This window comes from Coptis chinensis, chromosome 8, assembly GCF_015680905.1.
Source record: "Coptis chinensis isolate HL-2020 chromosome 8, ASM1568090v1, whole genome shotgun sequence".
NCBI classification, from domain to species: domain Eukaryota; kingdom Viridiplantae; phylum Streptophyta; class Magnoliopsida; order Ranunculales; family Ranunculaceae; genus Coptis; species Coptis chinensis.
Window position 1 is genome coordinate 46,848,815 of NC_141463.1, and position 20,393 is coordinate 46,869,207.

Here is a 20,393-nt window from a genome sequence, read left to right on the forward strand (position 1 = left end):
GTGGGGCGACTAGCGGATAATATACTTAGGTTAGAATTCTAGCTATATCTATCCAAAAAGGGCTTAAATTCTCGCTTAGGATATGACATGGTGATCAAGCAAGTGGATGTGTGATTTCTCTATTCGGAATTTACTTCTCCCTTGTGTCATCACTCAGATATTTCACTCTTATGAGGCTTTTTAGGCTAGATGCTCATAAAATATATTTTAAGTACTCTAACCTAGGTCTCAGAAAAATACTGCCAAGTACAATCATAGATACTCATGCAAGATGTTCATGAAAAGATGTAATGACTATTACCTACATATTAATCTAAGTTTCAAAAATTAAATCCTAATTCAATTACTCTGTGCGATTTCTAGACTAATATCGTCATGGAGAAAGGAACAATACCATTATCACTAACTGTATAGTATATAAACTATTTTTATGATTTTTATACTTTTATACTTTTTATATGATAATTAATACGTAATATACAATCTAATATATGCTTAAACATTTACAACGTGTACTACTAAAAACAAGGCTTGTTGTGTCACTTTTTAAATGACACAACAAGTCTGATGTGTCGGTTTTTTTAAAATTTACAAAGCGACACAAGTAGTGGTGACACAACATGTTTTTGTCAAACCGACACAATAGATATAATACTTGAGTCAGTTTTTAAGTATAAATTGACACAACAGGTATACTACTTATGTCGGTTTTAGTATTTTACAACTGTAAATTTGCTCTGGGGAAATTACAAACCGACACAAGAAATAAAACTGTTGTGTCGGTTCTTCTTTAAACCGCACAAAATTAGATCCCTTTTTGTGTCAGTTTTAGTAGATCACCTGTTTCGAAAAAAAAAAAAAAAAAAACATAAAACAACAATTGATCTGTATAAAAACATTGCCATCCAAATAAATATAACAACAATCTTAAAAACAAATTCTTTTCATTAGTAAATAATTCCATTATCCGACATTAATTACAACCAACCAACCAAGATACAACTTCAAACGTTTACAAATCCAACAAAATAAAACCCAACACCATGCGGGAAAATCATTTCACGTCTAGCTTATCCATCTATCCAACCATCATAGCCTCGTTCTATTAAGTTCAATCTACACAAAAGAAAAACAAAACAAAAATAGATAGTAATTAGGTTCAATAGATAATAAAACAACAAAATTTAATATAATACAGTGTGCAAGTACGCTACATAAGGGCTACTAGTTCAAATGGAAGAACCTCAAATATATTCTTCCAAGGTATTGAATTAAGTGATTATACACAAATGAAAAATATAGCAGTAATATCACGTCCCAAATTTTAAAATGACTGAATACCAAAGACACGTGATATCTATAGTCATTACGAAACTCGAGACGTGATACGGACCAACTACACAAAACCTAAACTATACCAAGATAGAAAAATCCAACAAAACTTTTAACAAAATCTCCTCTGTATTTTCAACATTTCATAAACATGAACCCTGTCAAGATCTGAAAATTATAATAATATACATCTCATTGCTCAACCCAGCTACTTAACCGTCTCGACAAATGCCAGAACAGTAAAGTAACTGACTGTTAAGCAATTACTGGGTAACTCTTTGTCTACCACCTTTTACATTATCATAAAACTTTCTGTTACCTTACACACAACAACAATTAAAAGCAAAACCAGCCCCCAAGACTACCTCGTCATGTACGTGTCTTAACCAAAGACACTACAAATAAAATCATGTAAACAACAAACCATTATTCAAACAGAATATAACTTTCACCAATTTCATTCTCCATGTCCACTTTGTGTCTTAACCAAGGACACTACAAATAAAATCGTGTAAACAATAAACCATTATTTAAACAGAATATAACTTTCACCAATTTCATTCTCCATGTCCATTTTGGAAACCCGTAGCTTCCTAACCTCAACTTAATTATTTAGAAACTCGACATGCAACTTTAATATTTAGAAACTAGAGTATGTAGACTTACTTTTTCATGTAGAACTCGAAGTCCCAACCTCAGCCCATCAAGAAGAAAACTTGGGTCGAAAACAATAAAAAATCCTGATTTCAGAAAACTAAAATCATGACGCACCATCTTCCGAATGGTACAATTCTTCCCACAGGTATCCAAAAGCAACGAGGCTTTTTTGCATTATAAAGATAACACACAGACCTTACTTCTTTATGTTTTACAAAACTTCTCAATCTCATTCTAAATATGCTAAAACTAGGCTCGAACACAGTGCGCAGAAACTGATTTCTGACACTGTTTTCTACCATCCAAACTTTTAGATACTAGAACCATCTCTCCACAGACCACGGAATGCAATGAGGCCAATTGGGATGGAAAGAAGAATCGTAACCCTTACTTTTTCATGTTTTGACAAGGGTTTGAATTACAACCTAACTATAAGAAAACGTGGTTCCAAAACTGGGGCAGAACTTGATTTCTGCTATCAGAAAACTCTGACGACCTAAATTGTGGAGACCATAACTTTCTATCAACACATCCAAATAAGTTGGGGCTTGCTACGTTAGATAGATGCCTAACAGAACTTTCATTCAGAGTTCAATTCAATCAAAAATAACAAAATTTCGATTTTATAAGTAATATCAAAGACAAAGACAGAAACAGAAAATTTATAGTTTTTGTACCATTCATATTTTAACACCAAGCCATCATAACTCGCATTCAATTTGAATTCACATCAAAACAACAAAATCAATATGATTTTAAACAAGCTCAAACAATATATAAACCTAAGTAAATGAGGTTACTCACCTAAATAGCAAATTCCCAAATCTTACAATCGACACCGGCTCCCGAGTGTTGATTTCATGAGTTGTAGCTATTTACTCCCAAGCTTAGCTTCCCCCATTTTCTTCAAGACCGACCAGCCAACTAGCAAAGTAATTTAATTCAATCCCACTTATCTACCAAGAGAAGCTGTTAAAAGCATGAGAAGTCTACATGAGAAGTTTAAATCCTAGGTCCGTCACTGGTTGCAAGTCATGCATGAGAAGCTGTTAAAAGCACTCAAACAAATGAGGGTACTATAAAGAACAAAGGATGTAAAAAACTACATGACTAAACGACTGAAAGTTACTAAGAGTTCCAAAAACAAAAACAGTTGAACTCGTTCTAGATTAATGAGATCACGAGAACAAAAAGGCACCATACTGCTAACCTGCTGAGCGCTGCTTAAAGTACCAGATCCATAAACAAACCCATATTGGCCTCCATGTTGAGCATTTGATGCTCTATAGCTACCAATATCAGTGTCTTGAGAAGTAGCTAACATAGACGAATGCCTAGAAGGCAACGAAAGCTGAGACCCTCCCTCAGCACCTCCAATAGAACTTCCAGAGTAACCAGCTGCAGACTACAAAATCAACAAAACAATCACATGTCAAATGCTTGCAAATAATAAATCAATAGAAATTTTAAAAGAATATTGAGTTTATGCTTACACTTTGCCTATATGCCTGTTGCCCTGCATACGACTGCTGCCCATATGAATTATTACTCCCTCTAGAATACATTCGTTTCCTTCTCTGAAAAAACACAAAAAAAAAAAAAAAAAAAAAATAACCTCTAATTGATACAAACAAAACCAACTCCCACATTGCAATTCTATTAAAATAAATAAACAATTCAGATTAAAAATAAGCAATCACGGGATTAAATTAATTACCTTTTGATTGAATGAAATTTTGATAGATAGAAAGTCAGCATAGGTTGTGATTTTAGAACAAACATTAAACCGTAGACTTCAACTCCAAACCAATGGAATAAAACTTAGAAAACTACTTGAATCGGTGCAAAGAACTAACCATGTCAGATGCCAGGCCAAACCAAAACCAGTCAAGCCACAATCCAACGCATATTGAACCAAAACCGGTTAAGCCCCAAAACCCCAAAGTCGAAGCTCTGCTGGTGTGGTGGAGGTTCGAATTTTGAAACCCCAAAGTCGAAGCTCTGCTGGTGGTGGTGGAGGTTCGAATTTTGAAACCCCAAAGTCGAATCCTTTTTCTCAGAAGTAAGACCATTGTCTTGCAATAAAAAAACCTAAATGATGGAAATCAGCATGACCTCAAACATAACCTGCTTCCTCTTCCCAGTATTACTCATTCCATTCTACATTAATAATACAAACTTTTAGGGTAAAATCTTTGTTTGTAACAATGTCAGAACTTCACTGTTTTTTCATTGTCTCAATAGAGACAACTTTCACCAAAGGAATGTTACTGTCCTTCCAACAAATAAATAAACGTACAAGTAAACCTCCCCTTCAGAATGATATCAAGCAGAGCCTCGCCCGCTCCATCCATAGCAGTCTAGAAGTGTTACTTTGTCCAAACAATGAAGTCGGAATTGACCATTGTAATAGGATTAGCAACACATTTTCGCTATTCAGCCTGATAACTAGGACATGGGGTCACCTCTACAACCCCTGTATCAATAGAGGCATTATCTGCATTCTCTCCAACATCTACAATTACACCAATCTAATTTGTCTCCCACATTCAGCTCCCATCTGTTTACAATTTTGAAGGGTGAATATATCTAAAATTCCTTAGTCCATTCGATTTGAATAAGTGGGAAAAAATGGTCCCCACTTCCCATCATAGTCCAGTACTCATTGGGTTGTCAATGACATTATCTCTCCAGTGTCTTGTAGAAAACTTAATACCCTTTATTATTATCTTTATTAAAGACTCCTCATTGTCAATTCTGGTAAATAAATGTTATGCTTCTAATTAAACCCTCAACCATAACTCATCCCCACTAAACCAACTACATTAAAAACCACAAAATCAACAAAAGAAGAAAAATTGTACCATTTGGAATGTCTTTCAGCTGCGTCCCACGTCCCTGAAATTCCAACATAGTCCAATTCAGTTTACTTACAAAAAAATAAACACAAATTTTTAATCTTTACAATAAAATTAAGCAAAATACCTTGTGAATTTCAACTCCTTAAGTAGCAGAAACCTTATCAGAAGAAGGAGCTGAATATTTCTCCACAACTTATCAATGTACGCATATTTTCACAGGGTCTTTACAATAAAAAAAGCAAAATACCTTGTGAATTCCTCTCTCGTGAAGGTCTTGATACCGGCGTAAGCTTATCATTGTACGCATATTTCCTTTTTCTTTTTCTTTTTTCTTTTTCTTTTATTTTCTATTTTTTGAGTGAGAGAGACGAAGAGGAGCAGGTTTTGGGATAAATCTCCCTCGGCTCCCTCGGCTTAATTCAGTTACTTAAAAAAACCCTCGCTTGCGGACTAACCCACAAAACCTCCCTGTTTTTAGAAATAACAAAATAAAACTCATAATGATCTGAATACCCCCGTCATCTCCACCACTCCACCTTTTTCTATTCTCTATTTCAGATCCAGAAATTTATCATTTTTGAATTAGTGTAGAAAGTAGAAACATCTCGCTATTCAGATGTGAAATATCAATTTCTTTATCATCAAACACTACCAAAATCAAAACAACAAGTTTGGTTTTTAAAAACATATCTAAACCATAACCCATTGGAAAATCTCTGAATTTTTTGGGAAAACAATAATTTTTCAAACAAAGAAACACTGGCCAAGAATCGCTATTCGAAAAAAAAATGCATAGCTTGCATTTTTAATGCGAAAATAACTTTTCATTTTAGAATATTATGCAAAAGGAAATTTATACAGTAAAATTTGTATGCAAAAATAAATTTACACATTAGAATTGCTATGCAAAAATAAATTTGTATAGTAGATCAAGTTACTGTGTAAATTTAAATTTACATAGATCAGTTCTGTCGGATATTAGTTGTAGTAATCTACTGTGTAAAAATACATTTTAACAGGTTGTATAAAATTACATGAGTTCATTTTGTCAGATATTAGATTGGTCAATTTCAAAGAAATGTTATGTGAAAATAATTTATCATGCATAGTTTCTTATTTGTGTTGCATACTTGTAAACACACTATTCTAATTAAATTTAAATTTTCATAGATCAAGTTACTATATAAATTTAAGTTTGCATAATACAAATGTTTTTTCATCAGACATGTTTTGTTTCACAAATCTACTATGTAAACTTAAATTTTCATATGTAAATTCAAATTTTCTTATATCAAACTACTATGTAAATTCAAATTTTCATATATCAAACTACTCTGTAAAATTAAATTTTCATATGTCAAACTACTATGTAACTATGTAAATTTAAATTTCCACATGAAAATCAGAAGTCGAGCTTGTTCGGATTTTAAAGTTGGTATGGTGCCAATGGCTAGTTCATTCCTGGAATTGAAACATATTGTGTTTTAGAAAAGGAAAGCATACCAAAGATCATCTGGATTCAAAAACCTCTAACAATTACAAATGGGGACCGAGTTGAGTGAGATAGGGAGTGATATAACATAAGTTGTTGTAGTGATCAGATGCTCTGTTTTGTTTGCCGCTTTTAGTTAAAACTTGTACTGAATAGGAACACTTATCTTTCCACCCTCTTTCTTCTTTCCAGTTCAGGTAAAATCCTCCACTGATAGACAGTGTGAGTTCTGAAAAGGAAGAAATCAAAACCAGTTTAGCTTGGTTATAATAACCTTCCTTCCTGGTCTAAGTACTTATGGCTTCCTCAAGCAATCCGATACTTTCTGAAAGTCGTAGTAGTAATGGGGGGACAAGAAACAACTCCTGGAGTTCTTTGTTTGGTCGGGCTGGCTCGTCAGAAACCACAGTGGCGTTCAAATCCTTTTCACCTATCTTCATAGATGGTGTAGCTCAGTTCCCCTCTGACCTCATTGAGCAAGGTATAAAATAGTGGGATGAGTATCTTGTTGGATACTTCCTAGACAAAAGGCTATCCTTTCTTACAGTAAAGGATGTTATGGAGAAGAAGTGGAAATTAAAAGGCTCCTTTGATATCACTATTGATAAGGAGCTTTTTTACATAATTTTACGAGTTCAGAGGACCGGCAGATGGTGCTAGATGAAGGACCAATCTTTATTGCAAACCGAGTGTTTGTGGTTAAACCATGGACAGTTGAGATAGAGAATTACAAAAACAAGGTTGCTTCAATCCCTCTCTGGGTGAAGCTACTGGATGTGCCGAAGGAAATGTGGACATTTGATGGGCTTTCTTACCTTGCAAGTCTGGTGGGAGGGACGCCAATGTTTATGGACGACGCAACAGCGTAGAGGAAAAGATTATCTTCGCAAGGTTCTGTATCGAATTCCCAGTGAATTTTGAGTATAAAAACTTTATAAAGGTTAAGGCTGGAAATCGAGAGGTTGAAATTCCACTTGAGTATCCATGGAAGCCCTTGTCTTGTTCAAAATGCAATAAGTTTGGATATGACACCGATAAGTGCTATGGCAGAACAACGAGGATATGGCAACAGAGGAGGAGAGAGCCAAATAATGGTGCTGAAGCAATGCCAAGTCAAGGAAATGAAGGCAGAGGTTCAGGGCATGCACAAGGGGACACTTCAGGACAGGAAGTAGTATGCGAAGGAGCAACTGCTCTAGCAATAGTAACAACAAGTGAAGAGCGAGAAGTGACTGTAAGAACTGGAAATCAAAATGAGATAGAAGACTTTAATAGTGAAGAGGTTGGGCTACAAAATCAACCAAATCAAAGTGAGACAGCTCTGTCATAAAGTATAAATCTGGTCTCCCCTGGGCGAATTGAGTGTACATTTGAAAATCTTAATACTGAAGGAGCTTAAGCAGTCATGCAAACACCTATTCAACAAATCAGACTAGTGCACCCTGATGAAGGTAATTTTTGCGCTGAAAGGAACATTTTCGAGGAGCTTGAAGATTTGGAAGATGATGATCTATTGGATGCCGAGCCTGAACTGTTTGGGGACAAGGACTCCACTCCACGACCACTACAAGAATTTGGTGTGACTGCCTCAGTACAAACAAGAGCTCAAAGAGAAATGAAGCTAAACAGAAGAAACAGTCAGAGAAGAAAGGTAGGGGCAGATAAAAAGGGAGTGAGAAGAAGAGGAGACAATAACTAATTCCAATGATTAAAATAGGTAGTTGGAATGTTAGGGGGTTAAATGACTTCACAAAGGCAAAACAGTTGAATAAATTTCTCGTAGAGAATAAGATTAGTTGTATGGGTATTTTGGAAACAAAAGTACGCATGGAGAAGTTTAGCACCATTGCAGGTTTGGTATGTCCTTATTGGGTTACAGAGCATAATTACTCATTGGATAAATATGGCAGAATCTGGATTATATGGGATAGGAATTTTTCGGAAGTTCAAAAGGAGGTGGAAGGGGATCAATTCATACATTGTAAGGTCACTAGTAGGTAGTATGGGTTTACCTTCCTGTTAACGGCAGTATATGCGAAGAATAATAGCCATGAAAGACTAATTCTATGGGACGAGTTAAAAGCCTTAAGTGCAGGGATTCATGGTCCATGGTGTGTAATGGGAGATTTTAATAACGTCTTATTCTCACATGAAAGAATTGGCGACACGGCAGTTCACCCTAGAGAGACGCAGCCTTTTGCAAGTTGCTTGAATGTAGCAGGGATATTTGACCACTCGGCTTCAGGGTGTTTTTTCACGTGGAACAGTGGAGGGGGAAATATTAGGAAATGGTCGAAAATTGACAGATGCCTTGTCAATGTAGCTTGGTCAGCTATTGTGTTGGCTACAAAGGTGGAAGTCTTAACGCAAGGATCTTCAGATCATTGTCTGCTGTTGATGACGTTCCAAAACTCCTTCAGAAGCCACCCCCCGTTTAGATTTTGCAACTTCTGGATGAAGCATCAAGATTTTGAAGAAACTCTTAAAGTGTGTTGGGACATTACAAATCATGGCCGCCCCCCGTATATGTTAACAAGAAAGCTGAAAAATTTGAAGCTAGTTTTGAAAGGTTGGGCAAGGAATTTTTGCTATGATACTCAGAGAATAGTGGCTGAAACGAGAGTGCAATTGAAGCAAATCCAAGAAACACTACACTAGAATCCACTGGATTGCTCCCTCAGTGCAAAGGAGTTTGAGTTGAGGGAAAAGCTTTGTTATTTGATAAAACTGGAGGAAGCTGATCTTTTCCATAGGATTGATATTGACTGGTTGTCGTTCGGGGATAAATGTAGTGCCTATTTCTTTAATGCACTAAAGTAAAAGAAGACTCGAAGCCATGTATGGGATATCATCAATGCACATGGTATTCGAAGAGAGGGAAGAGAGCCAGTAGCTAATGCTTTCCTGCAGTACTACTCTAATTTACTGGGAGTCCCCTCGGTTGCCTCTTGTGATTCTGGGTTTCTCTGTAACTTGCAAGTGAAGGAGATTAATAAGAGTACAAGACGATTTCTAGAGTATCCGATAACTGATCTGGAGATAAAGGAAGCTCTCTTTGCCATGGAGGATAATAAAATGCCTGGACCAGATGGCTTCAATGCATGCTTCTTCAAAAACAGTTGGGCTACTATTGGGGCTGATTTCACCAGCGCAATCAAATACACTTTTCTTCAGAAGAAATTGACAGGAGGAATAAATTCCACTCTCCTCTGTCTTGTGCCGAAAAATAAGAATGCTACGACCGTGGGCTCGTTCAGGCCCATAACATGCTGTAATATTGTATACAAGTGTGTATCAAAAGTTCTAACCAAGAGAATGAAGACTTGTATATCCTCCTTAATCTCAAGTACATAATCATCTTTTATACCGGGGAGGTCAATTCAAGATAACCTGTTATTAGCTCATGAGTTACTAAGGGGTTATTCTAGGAAACATGGTCAGAAGAGATGTGCTATCAAGCTTGATATAAAGAAAGCCTATGATTCGGTGTCTTGGCAAGCAGTAGAAGCTATTTTGCATAAGTTTAAGTTCCCTCTCCTGTTCATTGAATGGCTACATATGTGCTATGCTTCTCCTTCATTACTCGAGATCTTGGTAAATGGGACTCGGAAAGGGTATTTTGAAGGGAAAAGAGGGCTTCGACAGGGTGACCCAGTCTCTCCTTATTTGTTTGTGCTAGTCATGGAGATCTTTAGTGCTCTTCTTTACAAAGGGTTTCAGCAGAAAATAATCAGTGCTCACTCCAAATGTAAGAAATTGGAGATATCTCATCTTTGCTTTGCCGATGATGTCCTAATATTCTGTAAAGGTAATATGGAATCTATGCTGGCTATAAAAGACATCTTGCAGGACTTCTCTCAGGCTACAGGGCTTCAATTTAGCAATGAAAAGACTACTCTCCTAACGGGTAGCATGTCAGAAGAAGAAGGACGAGAATTAGAGGCAGTTATGAATATTTCTCTGGTAGCTCCCCCTGTTACCTATCTAGGGCTGCCACTTATGGCCACTAGAGTTGGTATAACAGAATGTTTGCCTCTAATTGAAAAGATCAGGGAGAGAATCTCAAATTGGAAGAATAAAGACCTAAACAGAGCCGGAAGAGTACAATTGGTGAAATCTGTTCTAGCATCGTTCCAAACCTATTGGGCTAAGACATTTGTGTTGCCAAAAACAGTGATTGAGAAGGTGGGGAAGCTGTGCAATAGGTTCATATGGGCAGGGCCAAACATGGATAGGAAGATGCATCATGCTAGTCATGCTACTCTCAGATTTGACAAGGATCAGGGAGGGCTTGGTCTTGTGGATCCAAAAGTTTGGAATCAAGCTGTGTACTGTGGTTTGGTTTTTAAACTTGCACAGAAATTAGATTGTTTGTGGGTTAGATGGGCATGGCAGCAACACATAAAACACAAGCAGTTTTGGACTATGAAGGTGCCGAGGGATTGCTCCTGGGTGTGGAGAGGGATTTTGAAACACCGAGAAGTCGCATGGAAGTTTGCCCAATATTGTATAGCGAATGGCAATGGTACTAGTTTCTGGCATGATCCATGGTGTTCGGGGCCTTTATACTTGAATAACCAAGCTAGAAGCTTGTTAGGCAATATCGTCCCAGGGGATGAGAAGGTATCCGCAGTTTTAAGAGAGGGGAGATGGTCAAGTTGTATCATTGATATGCCGGAGGGTGAGGTAAAGGATTGGATTATGGGAACTGAGATAAACTCCTACATTGATGAGGATCAGGTGACATGGACCCCAAGCAGTACAGGAGCTTTCACTACTTCTTCAGCTTACTCTATACTGAAAAGAGTGAGAAGTAAGGTAAAATGGTTTAAGATTGTGTGGGGGAAATACATTGTACCGAAGCACTCCTTTACCACTTGGCAGCTATTTTCGGGTACTCTCCCAACTCAGAACAGGTTAAGGGCAAAGAGGGTGATAGCGCAATCAAAGTGTTGCTTATGTGGGGTTCACGAAGAGAGTTCAGCTAATCTCTTCTTTGATTGTCCGTTCTCAAAACTGGTCTGGCAGAATTTCAAGATAGCCATAGGGCTGCCAGAGATGGTGCGAGCATCGCATAATGAATGGTACTACTTGATGAGACTGTGCAGAGCGAACACCTTAGCTTCTGAAGTGATAAGAGCCTTTACCTGTGTGGCAGTCTAAACCATTTGGAATGAGCGGAACTGGAGGTTAAAGAAAGATAGATTTCGGTCAGCAGATGTGGTGAGCCAGAAAGTCTTGAGCAGTATGAAGATTTATATGGGTAAAACACTGGAGCAGGTAAAGGAGGAGGAGGCTGCGAAAGTGCTACTAGCGAGACTGGGAATAGGAGTTACGTTAAAGCAAAGAGAGGAGATATGGGTAAAATGGAGTAAACCACCTGATGGGTTAGTAGTTCTGAATTCAGATGGATCGATACAAAAAGGAAGGGCCAGCTATGGTGGAGCGGTAAGAGATAGGAATGGAGATACTCTAATGGCGTATAATGGCAGCTCAATGAGAATGTCAGTTCTGTACCAGGAGTTGTTGGGAGTACAAAAAGGGCTAGAAGGCTTGGAAAATATGAGGATTAGCAGAATTCAAGTGCAGTCGGATTCTCTGAGGGCGATGCGGATTTTGGTGAAGGAGGAAGAGGTGCCATGGCACTGCCGAAACATAGCTGCTCATATACAAGCTGAGATTTTGAAGTTCGAGATAGTAACTTTCAAGCATGTATTTCGCGAGGGTAACCAAATAGCAGATTATCTATCTAAGCTAAGTAGGCAATTTTGTAATGAGTGTGTGTACTTTATTCCACCGCTGGATCACAAACTTAATGATTTGATCTTAGCGGATAAGGAAGGAAAGATGTATCTGCGAGTATCTTAGTCCCATAAATAAAAGTTAGGGAGCCCAAAACCCCTAGTTATTTCAAAAAAAAGAAAAGAAAGGGAAAGTCATAGATCAAGTAATAATTGTTACTATGCATTATTATATTTTCTAAGTAGTCAATTAAAAAATTCATGATGTTAGAGTTTTGATAAGCCTTAATAGGTAGGTCTTTGAGTGTTTGTGTCTTTGAAGCTGTTATTATAGGAAGTTATTTAGAAAACAAATATGCAGTTATGGGGATGTAAACATGCGGTGATGGTACATAACAAGACTTAAGTCGAAATATTATTTTGGTTCGATTATTAAAGGTTGTTAGGTCCATATAGTAGTTTTATTCTGCAATCTTAAATTTTCATAGTAGTTTTACCCTGCAATCTTAAAATTCACTATGCAATATTAAATTTTCATAGTGGTTTTACTCTGCAATCTTATATTTTCATAGTACATTTACTTTACAATCTTAAATTTTACTCTGCAATCTTAAATTTGCATAGTAGTTACTATGTAAATATATATTTACATATATTTTGTCAAGGTATCAGACAATTTCAACTCTCTAATTTTGTCTCTGTATTTGCTTTGGTTTCTCCTTACCCATCATTTTTGAGTAGATTAAAGCGATTGTTCTCTCCCATACAAGATCTCCTACTTCACTAACCTCTTCAGATCAAATAAATACTAACTTATTTTCTACAAACATTTTATCAAACAAATTCCACTCAATCTACTGATCTCTCATCAATCATCGAGTGCTAATAACGCCTTGGTTCAACCTCCCTAAAATGTCTCATTGGCTGATAAATATCATTATGAAGATGTATGTGGTAAAGAATATTTTCACATAAGAATCAAATACCAATGGCTCCCTTCAATGGAGAAAGAAACGAAGTAAAAATCAGTGTTTTCGTTGGCTTCTTCGTTAGAGCGAACTCAACAAAAGAAGAACATACGGTGGTTATTTATTGAGAAGGGCAAAAAAGGAAACAGATAAGTGTGGAGATAAAAATTAGACCAAGATTTGCGTCCATTATAGAAAGTAGGGAGGTTAATTGGTTGGATTTGAATAATAGGGAGGTTTTATGGGTACGTCCGTAAGCAGGGGGTTTACATATAACTGAACCAAAATGAGGGGGCTGAGGCCTATTTCTTGGAAGAGGAGAGAGACTGAAAGTTAGGATTTATGGAGCGGGATACTTGAAAGTTGAAACATTTCAATGCGAAATTTTGATGTGTCGGTCTTATAAATCACTACAAACACTAACTTAGATTTTGATGAGAAAGTGACACAACAACTTGATTTGTATTGTCGGTTTCAATTAAACCGACACAATTGAAAACCTTGTAGTGTCGCTTTTCAATGAACTGACACAATAAACCTGTTCCTAATACAAACCGACACAAGAAAGCTTTTTGTGTCTGTTTTTTATATAACCGACACATCCTATTTTTTTGAACCGACACAACAGCCCTTTTTTTTAGTAGTGGTGTTTCTATACCACCCCCAAACAGAATCATGATTTGTCCCCAAAGTATGGAATGAAAATAAAAGATAGAGAGTACCATAGAAACGTGCTTGTAAATGGGAGCACCTGAAAAAGAAAGTTAATTTATACTAATATAAAAAATATAAAAATATACACAACTCCTATATGAGTTCCACCTGTTATGGGGATAACATGAAAAAATAAAGAGCGCTTGAGACATAAGCAGACTCTAACAGAAATAAAATAATATCATACGTTGAAAAATAAAGCATGCACATATCATGGCTCCTATAGGATTAGCTTCGAAATTCCATGAAAAGGGAAAATTTACAAAATTAAGGTACCTAATTACATTAGTAAATCAACAAGGCCCATGGGTTATATATTTTGATATTTATACATGCAATTTTAATATGTGAACGTACAATATGCTAAAATTAAATATACCAACCCCAAATAATTTAGGAGAAGGGGGTTCATGAAATAATAACACAATTAAATTATGTAACTATCTAACCTAGACTCTACTGGAGTAAGCATTACAGGCAAAGGGTGGCAAAAAGTTTTGAAATGAAATAGCAAAATACGCCACTCCCAAACAAAATTTGGAAACTCTTTTTAAGTTTGAAATTTTTTGAAGCCTATACTCTAGAAAGGTGGTATTATACAAAAACTTGGATCTTTTAAAGATAGATTCCCTGGACTTACTAATATATGTTTATGTTTTTAATTTTTTTAATTTTTATATATTTGATTTTTGGAAAAATAAAATTACAATGAAGAAATAAAAATGGAACTCATGGTGTACTCCCATAATATAAGATTGGAATGGAATACACCGAAGAATATTATAAGTCTTTTATAGTCAGATACTTGAAACTTTATCTAATAATATTAACATAAACTTACCATATATCAACAATCTGAAGAGTTGTGGGTATTTCCATAAATAATTATCACAGAATGCACCCCTAAACAAAATTAAGTTCCAAGATTTCATATGATGTGGCTTAGCAGAATGAGAGTGAAGTCGAATGGACCTAGAACGTAACTTAGCATGCAAGACACTCGCCTCTTTTGTGTGTAAGATGGTGTATGTGGATGATGTAGATAGATGATGGTCGTTGAACAAAAAGAAGCGTATCAAAACCTAATTATCCCTCAATAAGTAAAGGATGAGTAGGGTATCATTCCACTTTTAAGTGTATGTTTATATGAAGGACAGGACTGGAAAGGGGGTTTGAGGGATTAAAAACTATAATTGTAGAGATTTTAGATTCTAATGCTAAACTAAACTAAACTAACTAAACTTATACTAAAGCTAAGAATTGGAAATAGGGAGAGAATATGAGAGAGATAGATTCAAGAGATTCAAATCCACCAATGCTTTTGATTCAATGAATTTTTGCTTCATGTTGTTCTCCAAGTAGATTACAATCGGGCAATCGAGTGAGTGCCGATTCTTTTTGGGTGAAATATCGTTAAACAATTAACTCTACTTAAGATTGTTCCTATGTTCATGTTACTAGTATCTTCTTTCTTTTTATGTGAGCTTGGGCAGCTATTCAATGAATCACCATCTAAGGCAAACACAAAGAATACTTCCCTTACTCTAAAACACTACACAATTAGAAGAAAAGTAGAGAATAATAGTATAATATTCAATTACAATAAATAAAACTCTATTCTAGCATTATATTCAATTGCAATAAATAAAAGCATGTTACTAGCAAATATTCAATTGCAATAAATAAAACCTTAAACTAGTATGATATTCAATTGTAATAAATAAAAACCTTAATCTATACTTCCATCCTCTGGTGTGGACAATGTAACTAATAACTAAAAACATAAAGAACTAACCTGATTGAAGAACATCATGAACCAGAAGAATCATTAAACCTTAAGCATTGGCTTCATCTCCTTCCTTGAAGGAGAAGATTAGCCTTCCATATAGAAGGAAGAACACGAAGAACGAGAAGAAGAAGAGTCGAAGAACATAAGACTAGAAAGACTAATTTATTAAGACTCAGCTAGTTAAAACCGATATTTTATTATTAATCTCTCTCTGCCTCAAGTTCTGGAGACAAGAATATAAGTGAATTGGCCTTTTACATGAGGCACTCAGGTCCTCTATTTATAGGGGTTACAATGAGCTCTAGAAGCATTCCAAACCGTCATTTGTTTCCTAATACAAATAGACTTCTTTCAGAGTCCAACTTCATCTCCAAAACTGAGAAGGAATTGGCTACAGTGTCAATTCATGCGTCTGGACGCACTATTCATGCATCCCAGACTTAATCAATGCGTCTGGACTCTCGATCTATGCATCCCAAACGCATGGGTCGCGGGCCGACGACGATAATAGTCGTCTCAAACGCGAGACTCTATTTTTCCACCTTTGGTCTATTTTTCTTTCCTCTTTTGCGGGTTTTGGTCCAAGCAACGAATCCTTTGGCCTTGGGCTTCCAAATAGGCTTTAAAATAGGTCCAAGTCGCATCTTTAATAGCTTCAATTCCTTGGCCTTCTCCATGATTGTCCACAGGCTTCCCATGTGATCTTTAATGCTCCGTATTGCTCTATTTTACCCCTTTTTCTCTAATATTCTACAAAACTCTCTTTTTCACCTGTAGAATCTTAAAACTTAACTTACAAACACTATTAGTCCACTAAGATGGCTAAACAAGAGGCATAATTGAGGGTTAAATTGCACTTTTTGAGCACTTATCAGTGGCCAATAGAATGATCGTGAGAAAATAGATGGTTGTAGAAGATATGTGGGATATGGATAAGTTTTAGAAAGAAGGAATGGAAGAAATGAAAATGTGGGTTTAGCACAAAACTTATTCATGGTGCAAGTCTGAACTGTCTCATATCTGAAAATGAATGGATCGGGTGGCTTGTCCTTGGGTATTATATCCGTATCAGGAGGGTTTAGAAAATCAAAAAGCACAGGAGAAGCAAAATGGTCAAGTGCAAACTCAAGGTTCCATTGAAAAGGCAGAGGGAGGGAATCAAGGTGGTGGTAAATGATTGGATTTTATGAGGGATTAGTTCAGGTGGATGCTGGTCGGGCGGTGCTCTAGGTAGTTCTTGAAAGGGTTGATCATCATAGGCTCTTAGAAACTCATCAAATTCCTCATCTAGATTGTTCGCAACTAGGTAATTGTGGTATTCATATGCATCTTTGAGAAATTCATCTATCTCATCCATTGTGAGATTGACTCCATCTCCCATAAGGTCGGAAGGCAGGGTGGAAAATTCTTCCTCTATTTCAGTGATGTTCAAGGAGTAGAAATTGTGATCTTTGTCTTCTTCCCTAAGAGGGGTATCTACTAGTGTGGGGATTAAGCGTCGACCGCACTAATGTGAGATACGAAACTCTCAATGGACTTTACTTCTCCTTCTATAAGCAAACCTAGTTGTCCTAGCTTAAGTCTAAATATGTTAAATTCCACAGAAAGATTCCCAAAGGAAAGAGTGATTGATCCATCCTGACAATTGATTTGGGCATTGGCAGTTGCCAAGAAAGGATGCCTTACGATGATGGGAATAGAATTATGAGCAACTTCTGTGTTAAGAATAATGAAGTCGGCTGGGTAGTAAAAATCATGAACTTTAACTAGAATATTTTCAACTATGCCTTTGGGATACTTAATAGAACGATCAACTAACTCCAAAGTCATTTTAATCAGTTTAAGTTCGTGGAAACCTAGCTGTTTATATAAATAAAAAGGGAGTAAGTTAACACTCAACCCTAGGTCTAATAACGCAGTTGTTATGAAGTAATCTCCCAAGATGCATTGTACAGTAGAACGACCGGGGTCCTTATACTTAATAATTCCTTTATGTTCAGATAGATAGGAATATTGTTCAGTTAAGAAGGCCTCTTTAGGTATGTTGGTTTTCCTCTTCGTGGTTCACAACTCTTTTAGAAACTTACCATGTCCAGGTAGACTTTTTATAACATCTAGAAAAGGTAGGTTTATAGTCAAATATTAAACACTTCCCTAATCTTGTCAAAATTCTCGTCTTTTTTAGACATAACTAGTCTCTGGGAAAATGGTGGTTTTTCTCTATACTTAGCATATGGGTTAACATTAGTATTAACCTTGTTTTTATCTTTTGCCGCTTTCCAATTAGGTTTCCATATTAGAACCTCTACAGGTGTAGGATCATCAAATTCTATTATGGGGTATTATAAGGTTTTACCTTTGTGTTATGGTTGGACTAGAACTTCTACAGTTGTAGGGTCTTTAGTTTCTATGACAGTATTAGGTATGGTTTCTTTTTCAGCTTACGTTTATGGGCAATCTTTAGGCATAGTCACTTTGTTATCAACTACTCTCCCAAAAACAAAGGGTAGTGACGACCTGTAGTTCCCCTGATGATATATTACCATTACACTGAATATTGTTTACTTCGAAGGCAGTGTTTGTTGACTTAGGACTAGGCACATCTTGACCTGGAAACACACCTGTTTGGTTATTAAAACCTTAAATGATGCTCCATGTAATTACACTACTACTGAAAAGGAATTTCTAGCTGTTGTCTATGCCTTAGATAAGTTTCGTCCTTACTTAGTTGGTTCCACGACCATCGTCTATACAGACCATGCAACACTTAGGTACCTTCTAGCGAAGAAGGATGCTAAACAGATATTGATCCATTGGATTCTTCTCCTGCAAGAGTTTACCTTAAAAATTAAGGATAAAAAAAGAGCTAAAATGTAGTTGCAGATCATTTATCTAGGTTAACTAATGAGGATGACAGTGATTCTGAATCGATATCTGACTCTTTTCCGGATGAGCATCTTTTTTCTATTTTTTCTGCACCATGGTATGCGGACATTGTTAACTTCTTAGTGTCCGATATTATTCCTGATATATGGTCTAAAAATGAACGCAAGAGATTTTTGGCCAAAGTTAAATTTTACTACTGGGATGAACTTTACCTTTTTTAATATTGTGCGGATCAGATAATTCGTCATTGTATTCTCCAGTGGGAGCATAATGAAGTCTTATTCTTCTGCCATGAACAATCATGTGAGGGTCATTTTAGTGGAAAGAAAACTGCCGTCAAAGTTATTCAATGCGGTTTTTATTGGGCGACCATGTTTCAAGATACCCATGCACACTACAAAGCGTGTATTAGATGTCAACAACTTGGGCATATTACCCAACATAATATGATGCTCTTAAATCCCATTCTCATAGTGGAATTTTTTTATGTTTAGGGTATTGATTTTATGGGTCCATTTCCCATTTTGCATGGTTTTACTTATATTTATGTAGTTGTAGACTATGTTTCTAAATGGATTGAAGTCATGGCTTGTCATAGTAATGACCATAAAACTGTAGTATTGTTTATGAAGGAGTATATCTTCTCACGTTTTGGCATACCTAAGGCCATCATTAGTGATGGAGGAAAACATTTTTGTAATTGAGTTATTGAAGCTTTAGTCAAGAAATATGGAGTTACCCATAAGGTGGCGACTCTGTATCACCCACAAACAAGTGGTCAAGTAGAGGTGTCCAATAGAGAAATTAAAAATATATTAGAAATGACAGTTAATCCTGATTGGCATATAGAACGCCTAACAGATGTTTTATGGGCATATAGAACGGCTTTTAAAACACCAATTGGTATGCCACCTTACCACTTAGTTTTTGGTAAACCTTGTCACTTGCCTGTTGAGTTGGAATACCGTGCCCTGTGGGCAATTAAAAGTTTAAAATTCAACATTAACGTTGCTGGTGTCAAGCGCAAATTGCAATTAAATGAGCTTAAAGAAATCCGTAGAGATTCTTATGATCTAGTGAAGGATTACAAAATTAACATGAAACGTATTCATGATAAACATATTTTGCGTAAAGAGTTTGATCTTGGTCAAAAAGTCTTACTATATAACTCACGTTTGCATATTTTTCCTGGGAAATTAAAAACACGTTGGTCTGGCCCTTTCCTGGTTATTGATGTCACCCCTCATGGGGCAATCACCTTGGTAAATCTCAAAGACAACAGTACCTTTCAAGTTAATGGCCAACAATTAAAATATTTCCACGAATTAAGGTCGCCAGCTGTAGAAGAAACCCTTCCACAAGACCCTATTTATGAGGACTAGCCCTCTATGCTTGGTGTGCTTCCTATCCATATTCTATATTTTGGGAGTGTTTCATTAAGGTAATCAGACCCTCCTTTCAGAGTGTGTGGCTATAATTTCCGAATCCTTAGTCAACATTCATGTAATTCACGTATTCCTCTCTTGCACTTTTTCTTGTTTCTTTTGAGTAGTGTTTCTCTATGGAGTGATTTATATTTTCAATTGCTTTATTCTTTGATTGTCAAAAATCTTTTTCATAAAAATTAGAAAACTTTAAAACCCATAAATATTAGATAGATTAGAAAGTCTAGGGTATCTGACTTTAAACGACCCTCTTTTTCACCATAACAAAAAAAATTCATCCTATTTCAAAATTTTGCTTGGGGGTAGGTAATCACCCCACCTTGTTCTCTCAATTTCCTATCTTTGTTTATACTGCCATTAGTTGTATAGATTCATGTGACACAAATTAGTCATCTAGATTTCCATCGCCCACATAACTTATGCTATTTACACATTTTGAGGCGTTCTTCCATCACCTTATATGTCAAAGATTGTTAGATTTGAGTTTTTCCTAGATCATTAGATAGGA

At 36.2% G+C, this 20,393-nt stretch overlaps 1 protein-coding gene across 13 annotated transcripts; it reads right to left on the reverse strand.

Moving 5' to 3' along the window:
• Positions 1-927: 927 nt before the first annotated feature.
• LOC147481690 (protein SHORT ROOT IN SALT MEDIUM 1-like) lies at positions 928-5,655 on the reverse strand. 13 transcript variants are annotated; one of them, XM_086580471.1, is made up of 7 exons: positions 4,975-5,655; positions 4,854-4,887; positions 3,846-4,080; positions 3,483-3,566; positions 3,200-3,394; positions 2,794-2,958; positions 928-1,116 (listed from the first exon to the last, which is right to left on the reverse strand). In XM_086580471.1, exons 3-6 carry the CDS (start codon positions 4,059-4,061, stop codon positions 2,932-2,934), a joined length of 522 nt encoding a protein of 173 aa, XP_086436597.1. In that variant the 5' UTR covers positions 4,062-4,080; positions 4,854-4,887; positions 4,975-5,655; the 3' UTR covers positions 928-1,116; positions 2,794-2,931. The 13 variants fall into 13 exon arrangements, with proteins under 13 accessions (XP_086436597.1, XP_086436594.1, XP_086436596.1 ...); XM_086580468.1 differs by having other exon boundaries at positions 2,794-3,035; XM_086580470.1 differs by having other exon boundaries at positions 3,846-4,149; positions 4,975-5,654.
• Between the last annotated feature and the right edge of the window lie 14,738 nt (positions 5,656-20,393).